At 38.7% G+C, this 8825-nt stretch overlaps 2 protein-coding genes across 2 annotated transcripts in view; both read left to right on the forward strand.

Annotated features, from left to right (window-relative positions):
* The window catches only part of LOC109543335 (dipeptidase 1), a 9607-nt gene extending 5647 nt beyond the window's left edge, over window positions 1-3960 (forward strand). The window contains exons 6-8 of the mRNA XM_019913008.2: window positions 210-395; window positions 708-977; window positions 1050-3960. Of these exons, the coding sequence (XP_019768567.1) occupies window positions 210-395; window positions 708-977; window positions 1050-1312 (719 nt within the window). The 3' untranslated portion in view covers window positions 1313-3960. The remainder of the gene's footprint in view (window positions 1-209; window positions 396-707; window positions 978-1049) is intronic.
* A 110-nt stretch (window positions 3961-4070) lies between these two features.
* The window catches only part of LOC109543322, a gene marked incomplete in the record, with an annotated part of 51422 nt that continues 46667 nt past the window's right edge, over window positions 4071-8825 (forward strand). The window contains 2 exon segments of the mRNA XM_048669590.1: window positions 4071-4204; window positions 5356-5430. Coding sequence (XP_048525547.1) covers window positions 4094-4204; window positions 5356-5430 — 186 coding nt within the window.

An 8825-nucleotide genomic window follows, 5' to 3' on the forward strand; every position in this document is an offset into this window, starting at 1 on the left:
AAAAACTGATGATGGTGGAAAAATACACCGAAACGTATTTTAATTGATAAATAAAGACAATAAATGACTGAAGCCCAGGAATTAATTTTGATTTGGAATTATCGTCAATTGCATCTCGCTTTCACGCCATTAAGCTCCTTGTTGGCTAATCAAACACTTTTCCTCCGAATTCAAAGCAAACTGATATTTTTGTCGATTTCTCTGCTTAGGTGGCCACGCTTTGGGAAACAGTTTGGCCGTTTTGCGCACTTTTTACAACTTGGGAGCGCGATACTTAACGATCACCCATTCCTGCGACACCCCATGGGCTACCGGCCAGGACACGATCACTCGAGATGGACTGAGCGACTTTGGCAAAAACGTCGTCAAAGAAATGAACCGATTGGGAATGATTGGTAAGTCTTCCGTAGGTCCAAGCGCGCACAAAACCCGCAAACAAACGCCATAAAAGACTCAATTTCGCACCCCCTCGAAAAGGGTCCGCATCATCTTTTACGGGCGCATTTTCCAGCATAATCGCTGAAAAGATATTCCTGAGATATGCTAAGCCAGGCCACGCTCATTATAATAGAGTGCCTTAAGCTAGACGGTGCACTGAATGGCTTCGTAAGTGGTTTCTAAGGAGCATACGCGAACTTTTCTGCAGGACGTGGCCCTTTGAAGCAGGCATAGAATTCGTAATTATTGTCATTGTTTGATGCTTGCAGTTGATTTGTCCCATTCATCGGTCTACACAGCCGTATCGGCGATCAACGTTTCGGCAGCACCGGTCATCTTCAGTCACTCGGCCGCTTATACTCTGTGCAATTCGTCCCGGAATGTACCGGACGAGGTGCTCAGAATGGTTGCCCGGAATGGAGGGATTGTGATGGTCAACTTTTATGCTTATCATGTGGCCTGTGGCATTAATGCCACTATGAAGGATGTTATCAAGCATATTAACCACATTCGGAAGGTTGCTGGCATTGAACATGTTGGTAGGTTTCGATAAGTTGGCCTCCGCGATTACCCGATTTTTCGCCATCAGATTTCTAATGCTTCTAATGCAGGCATTGGGGCGGGATACGATGGAATCAACGTGACTCCATCAGCACTGGAAGACGTCTCACGCTATCCTTATCTCTTCGCCGAGCTGCTAGCGGATCCCACATGGTCCGAGAAGGATATTCGAGCGTTGGCCGGACTGAATTTCCTGCGAGTGTTCGAAGAAGTGGAAAAAATCAGGGACGAGTGGCGAAAAATGGATATGCTACCCTTCGAACAGCTCGGCCCCAAGAGGAATGTGGATGAGTGCATTTCGAAGAACTCTTGACACCAACTATTCGTTGGGGAATTTAGTCAAATGGGCCAATATAAGAGCCAACTTAGAGGAAGGGTTTTCTGCGGGTGTTTCTTTTTGGTAGGTAATTGGAGATTCTTCGATGAAAATGCGATGGCTCAACTGTTTTACCCCGATTTAATGTACGCGGATAATGGCAGAAAATACTAGGCAGTGTAAAATGTGTATTTTTTGTAATGCGTTTACGATGTTAGATGGAAGTCRCAATACTGTAAAATGCAACCATCGACACCAAATAAAATAATTTAAAATCCTMTTGACTGCTCAACAAAATTTGSCCCAATTTTGGAGCTGAATGCGTTCTGCATTCAGGCAAAAMMCCGTTTTTTTTCAACACCAAAGCCATAAAGATATGCCCCATATTTCGAGACGGTTTTCGAAATTTTTCRTTTTTTGTTTTACTTRCAGGGTGACTTTGAACATTTTCTTGGTCTGGCACTGGTTTTTGCACCGATTTTCAGAATCTAACGCTCATGTTTGAATTAAAAAATCTCTGCATTCAACAACAAACTAAACTATTTCAAAAATGGCTCCACTGCAAGACTAAAGAGTTGATTTTTTGAAATCTCCTTCTAAATAAAAGAAATAGTCGAAAAATTCAATCACAGTTTTGCAAACGGGGATTGGGTTTTCAAACCAATTTTGATGTCGAAAAAAAAACGTTTTTCTGTTCAACTGGAAACATGCCAAACTTTGAGAAATTTTGCAATTTTGCATTGTTTCATTTTCAACCCTGCAGCAACATCTAAAGTACCCAACTTTTTCAAAAAATACGGACGGGTAGAGAAAAATCGACTAGATAACGTTTGAAATAGACGCTAAAGCGCTCGCACCAAATAGAATTTCTCCAGTTTAAAAATTAGGGCAAATTTGTCGGTGTAACGTTTCTTTTGTTGAACATTTTATTTCTCACCTTGCCCTGAGGGCTCATTTCAAACAGATACTTTGTTGGTGCATTTACCGAAATTCTTCGCGATCAATCGCTTGAAACTGATTAGTTTTTCGGGCCTTTAGGGCGTCAAAGAAAAGCCCTTCTTCCTGCCGTTTCGCAAGCTCGAGTTGTTTGCGTCTTCAGAGTGGGCCTGCGTCGAGCAAGTCMCCTCTGAAGACGCAAACAACTCGTGCTTGCGAAACGTCACGAAAAAAAGTCCACGCCGTTAAACTCCTAGAAAAAATCAATCAAACTTTTGTTGGAAAAAAAATGGGCGGAAAACTCACCACTTTGAAAATTGTTGCATTTTATTACTATTGGGACTGTTGGCGTTTGGTAGGTTTTATAGTGTTCCCACGCACAATCATGTGTTCGAAATTACAAAACAATCTGATCCTTGATTGCTAAAGCTAATTAGATTCCAGTTTTAGACACTGGATGTATTTAAGTGTGTTGTGTTTAAATGTCGATCCTTATTGGGACACCCTGTTGCATGTAGAGGCGCTGGTCAAGTCTGAGGACAAATTCCGTAAAAACTTGGCACAGCTGCTTTGGGTTTTTCATTGTTTTCTATATAGTTAAATTGGATAATAATGAAGACGATTTTGCGACTGAGCAGTTTTTTGATAAATGGAAAAAATCACAATTTTTGAATATATTGACAGTCTTTTGAATTTTGTCGGAGTTTTATATAAGAGTTTAATGATTTTTTAAGGCTTTTACAAAAAAAAATGAGAACATTTAATTGTATTGAGATGATATAGATTTTTCACGTGATTAATCGTGTTTTTATATAGGAATAGTAAGTAAATGATGTCCGACGTGCAAACGTGATTATTTTCACGTTGATTCATGTGCGTCGTCTTGGTTGTGAGAAAAAAAAAGGATTCAGGATAGGATTGAATTAAACCCGTCGATTAGCAGCTTTTCATCTTGATCATCTTTTAACCACCAATACTAGATCGACTTTGTCTTCTTTGTGCAATTTCAGTCAAAATCCAAACGATTTCGAAAGTGTTGCCGCAAGTTTTCAGTAAATGTTTATACAAACTTAAGCAAATCAAAAAACAGAAGCTCTCGAGTTTGAAACTCATTTTTCAAACCTTTTCAGTTGAAGATGCTGAAAATCAACTTTTGCACCTACAACTCAAAATTTTGCTCGTGTCTTACGCAAAAATCACCCACTCTGCATATGACCAAAGTATTTTTATTTGTAAAATTTCAAAAATAATCTATTTCTAAATAGCGGGAAACATTTGCAATTTGCTTCTTGTAACCAACTTGCAAGGTCCAAGCTTTTCGATCGTCGTGGAAAATCATTTTTTCCTGACTACACTTTTCGAGCGAAACACCTCTGAAGATGCGGCCACTCGTGCTGGCGAAACATCAGGAAGAAATGCTTTTCCACCCCAGTCCACCTTACCACAAACTTGCTCACACCGTCAAAAAAAATTAGAAACAATTATTTGCCCTGGTTTAATGCGATCGTATCCAAAATCCGCCTTTTATCATTTACTCAAACAAACCGTAAGAGCTATTTCGTGAGATAGTGAGCATTTGCCAAATGATATAGTTTTTAATAGTTTACGTGTCCGTTAGATGGAACGGTTTTAATGAAACGTTTTAAGTGTCGTTATGTTGATTAGAAATCGACCCTATTTATGTAGAATAAAAGTTGAGGGAAACTGTTTGTGTTGCATTTGCTATGGGGGGATGGGGGACCTGAAGTTTCGAACAAAACATGTCGGAAGTTGCGCGAAAGCACGATTTAACACGGATGGAAACAACATCAACAACAACAACTTTTTGGCAAAAGTTGGCTAATGCGTTTTAATCAGCGCACTCTGTTTGCCAAACGGTGTCACATTGCCCTGCTAAAACAGTTGATCATAAAAACGTTTTTTGGTGGTGCTCCTCAAAGTTCCTCAAAAAAGGTACTTTAACGCTAGATTTACTGTAAACGAGCTGTTTTTGTTTTGCCGATTGGCCTGAAATAAACAATAGAACCACGTAATATGCACGTTTTGCACACTCCTTTGCATGATTTAATTATTTATAGGAACTTCTTCAATGAGCGCATCTTCCGAAATTAACTAATAGTGTCAACAACAGCAGAATTGTTTTCGTTTTCCGTTGGAACGGTTGCATGTTTTATCTGCTGTTAAAGGTACGTTTCACTTTTTCAATGGCCAAAACCATCATCGGCAAAATGTCCGGGGACAGAAAAGCAAATAGCCCCTATTTAAAATTGCGCGAGCACATCATCAAGCCAAGTTTGTTATTCTACACTCTTGAATTTCAGTAATAAGCGGCTCTATATTTGGCCACACACATAGAGCGTGGAGTGGCGTAAAAACAGAGCGTGCGAACTTCACCGTTGAGCGTCCAGTTTGGAGCAAATTGTAAGTTTTTATTTTTAGAGCTTGATTCTTGTTGAAATTTTGGGTGCAATTTTGGGTGCTTTTAATTTTCAAAAATGCAACTTTCCTAACTGGTAATTTCCAAATACTCCAGGTTTTTCAACAGCTTTATTATTATTAGTTCAGCACCAGATTTAAACATTTGAAAAATAGGAAAATTGTCTTAACTTCTCTTCTTCTCGTCTTAACGCTCGCAAAAAGAATGCCAAATTTCCAGAATTTATTGAAGAACCCCAGAAACAACAAAATCCATATGTATTTGTAGAATAAAACCATCAATAAAATTTGCTTTCACGTCGGGCTTTCTGAACTTGAAATCGGCCTGTTATTCCTCGGGCAACACCTTCAAAGCGCGCTTGATAAGTGGCATAGTAAAATTTCAAACAAATTACACTTGAAAATTGCTGCCATTAAACTTTCCTTCGTGGATAAACAAGCAGTTTCACCGAAATAAAAATTACTCATCGTCCTAATGACCGCACGTTATTGCCGATCCTATAAACATTTTCCAGAAACTTGATTGTTTACTTTGGATTGGGTTGATTGTTCCTAAATTGAACGTTTTCACGTCCTTTGTGGCCGCGTGATGGCGATAAATATTTAATAACGTCCGTTAACTATTTAAATTCCCGCATGGAAAGTCAAGAATGCCTAAAATTTTTCAGGAACTTGCAGGAAAAATGGTGGTGACGAAAAACGGACACACGATCCATCCCTGCATCAAGGAGGTGATTTTCGTGGTAAGTTGAATGGAAAATATCGAATCACCCACGCATTATGGAAATGTGTTTTATGATTCATTAGAATCGCTTCTTTGAAAACAGGACTGTCCCTGATGGGCAATCGTAGCGAAATTGAGTGTTTACAAAATAAACCCTGATTTTCCTGTTCCTTTCCATTTTGAGTCATTAGCGTAGGAAGGGAATTGCATTAGACTATCAGCTGGAAAGCTTTACGTTTTGTCTTTTACATATAATTTTCAATAGTTTTATTTGTTTTGCACGTTTCAACCTTCCCACTTTTGGGTCTGCTCGCCTATACAGGAAAGGATCTGATTAAATCGCCTGACACACTTTCCACGAATAATTACCTATTTATCCGAACTTGACTTTGTTTTTCTAAATTAAGGACAATTTATTCAGGGACGGACAAAATTAGGAAACCTTGTAAAGATCCAGGTAGATTGGTTGTTCCACAATTTTCACTCTCGCAACAAATTAAAGAAGCAAAATGCCGCCAACAAACTGAAGTTAAAAGTTTCATGTTTACCGTCCCGTTTTTGCTCATTTCTCGGAAGCAAAATGAGCAAGAAGGCCTTTTTTTGCATCAGTCCAGAGCAAAATAAATGGCATTTTTGGAACGTGAACTATCGATAAAAAAATTGGGGCAGTTTTCTCAAAAAAGTCTTGATTTCAAGAAGTTTAAGATTTGCCTGTTTTTTTTTGAGTTACAAAATCGACTCAAACCGGACGCTGCTTTTTTCGAAATTTGAGAATTTGTTTCGGCATCGTTGGATAGAGAATTGAAAACTCGATTCAGTCGTAGCAACTTGAGTGAGGAAATTCGAGTAGTTTCGACCCAGAAAGCGAAATTTGAATATCAGACACTTAGGTGCAAGACTATGCCAAAATTTCACGTTTTCAGTCCCGCTTTTGCTTATTTATCGGAACAAAAATGAGCATGAACGCTCATTTTTACATCATTCCACAGGGAACTAAATGGCCTTTGAGAAGGCCTTTTTTGCAACCGGAAAAATACTAGCAAAACGTTTTTAAGGCCATATAAACCGTCGAATATTCACTCCAAGGTTTGATTGACTACAAACCATCAATTTAAGCTGAGCCATTCCAGTGAAAGAAAACCAATTTTTCAAATAGTTTCCCGATAAATTTCGTTTGAAGGGGGTTTCTATTTGCTTTGTTGCAGTGTTACGAGCCGAATTTCGCGACGCAAGACATTCAACATGTTCGTTGGAAAACACATCGAAAACTTCAGGGATTCTTGCAAAAACCTGCAGCATTAATTACAGCTATTATTAGACCGTTTAACCACTACTGAATTGAAATAAATGTAAATTTATTTAGCTGTACGTTGCAATAGTTTGCTATTTGGAGGCAAAACGAAGATTGATCAGAGGATTTGGCACGCATGAAACCACAACAGTAACGTTAATGAGGTTTGGAAGCTTTTTACTGCCAATCTTGCGAAAGTTTCAGGGTCGCTCTATCTAAAATTTCGTTTTTTCTCTTGTGCTTGAATGTTCTAATCACCTACTGCAAACTATCTTCAACCCCACTCAAGAACTCCCGCCTTTATACATGAGTATCTATAAACAGTATTTTTCTTTCCATGTGCTTTTTGCCTGTAGTCTCCTCTGTTTCTATTTTTACAATTTCCTCTTACTGTCCCACTTCTGATGCCTTAGTTTTATATGCCTTAGTAGAGTTTCTGTTCTTATCACTCAGTTATTTTTAGAATTTTGTTTTCGTAATTTCCCTCCACTTTCCTGCTATTTCTCCTCTACTCCTCCTACTTCCCAAATTTTTCGATTTCCCAACCCTTTATACTTAATGTTTATTTAAAAAATTAATACTCCCTGTCGAATTTCGGATCGGATCCGTTTCACATGGATTTGATCTTTGTATAAACGTGCCATCAGCAAATATACAAAGATTAACGTGGCTGGCATTAGGAAAGTAGGCATTTCATTGGGAAATTTTAATTGCCAATTAACTAAGCTTCCTGCAATTAGGGATATTAAATGTAGCCGTTCCAATAGGAAAAACCAGGCAATAATGAAACTCAGGACTGAGCAAGAAAGAAATATTTTCTAAATCAACTATTCCGCAAAATTTCAAGTAATTTGAGTGTGTGAAATCAGCAGTAAAAGGACTGCTAAATGCTTGTACCAGGCGCCGTTTTAATGGACTTTGAGTTTTGATTACACCGTGAGCAAAAAGGGGTTTAAACAACTGAAACCAATCGACGCATTTATGCCATTCTGATGGTAAAAGCGAAGAGAGTTCGCTGGGTTAAATCGACAAACTTTCGCAGGTCATTAGGGTTTAATAAAAGGTTTCCATTTTAAATTTACACGTTTTAATGTTGAGCTGGAAACCTTGCTGCCACTTGAGCATGAAGAAACATCATCAGGATTCACTCAAATTTCCATCTGCTCATCTTCAATGTCTTTGAGAGTAGAAGACACTTTTGAAATGCGGCCAATTAAGTGAAATTCATTGACTGATAGGAAAGTGGCAACCCTTTGGTGCACCGTGTACTTTTCACATAATGAGCGAAAATTCAACTTTAGTCCTACTTTAGGTGCAAGATAATGCGCGCTAGGCCTGATTTGAGATGTTGGCTTAACTTTGAATCACTTTTTAATGAGCAGTTATCACGATACGTGGTGGCATCCACGCCACTTCCATGTTGGCTATTTGCAGAAGCCGTACTTTAAAGCTCCATTTTTGTCCATGAATTTCACATTGTTTAATGGAAATCGCACGGCCGGATGGAGCTGAAAGTTCGAACATTCCTGGACATTTGCATGACCTTTTCAGGTACCTGTAAGGCCGAATGCAAATTTCATCACCGGCATTAGCAGCAGTTTGTAAAGTGCGCTTGCTATATGCGAAAATAATTGATTGGTGCTGCTAAAATTGTTATTTTTGTAAAGTTCGAGGGACTGGAGCTGCGGGAAATTGATCGAGTTTGCGACAAAGTTGTTGTTCCAGAAGACTTACCTAAAAAAACTTCTTTACTCAAACTGAAGCAAGCAGTAACTGGCATTAAAGAGACAAAAGAAGTGATTAAAACAATCAATATCGGGCAAGCGAGAGAAATAGTCAAACTTTGGCGAAGAGTGGCGTCGGTTTTTCGATTGAACTTCACCCAGTTTTGCTCAATAATTCCATTGACCCAATTACGTCGACTGATAAAATCCCCACAGCATAAATACCCGAAAATTCCCGACCTTTCCGATATATTCAAATTACTTTTAATTTAGGCGACGGACTGGAGTTTTCGAACAATATCCCTAATTTGACATGGGAAAATTTAGTCAGATCATGTCCACTAAAGTTTTCAAGCCGGCAAAAATCAGGGGTTAAGGCGATTTGGGCGAAATTTTCAG

This window comes from Dendroctonus ponderosae, unplaced genomic scaffold (genome assembly GCF_020466585.1).
Source record: "Dendroctonus ponderosae isolate FM_Combo_2020 unplaced genomic scaffold, Dpon_F_20191213v2 Dpon_F_20191213_9, whole genome shotgun sequence".
In the NCBI taxonomy this organism is placed as follows: Eukaryota; Metazoa; Arthropoda; class Insecta; order Coleoptera; family Curculionidae; genus Dendroctonus; species Dendroctonus ponderosae.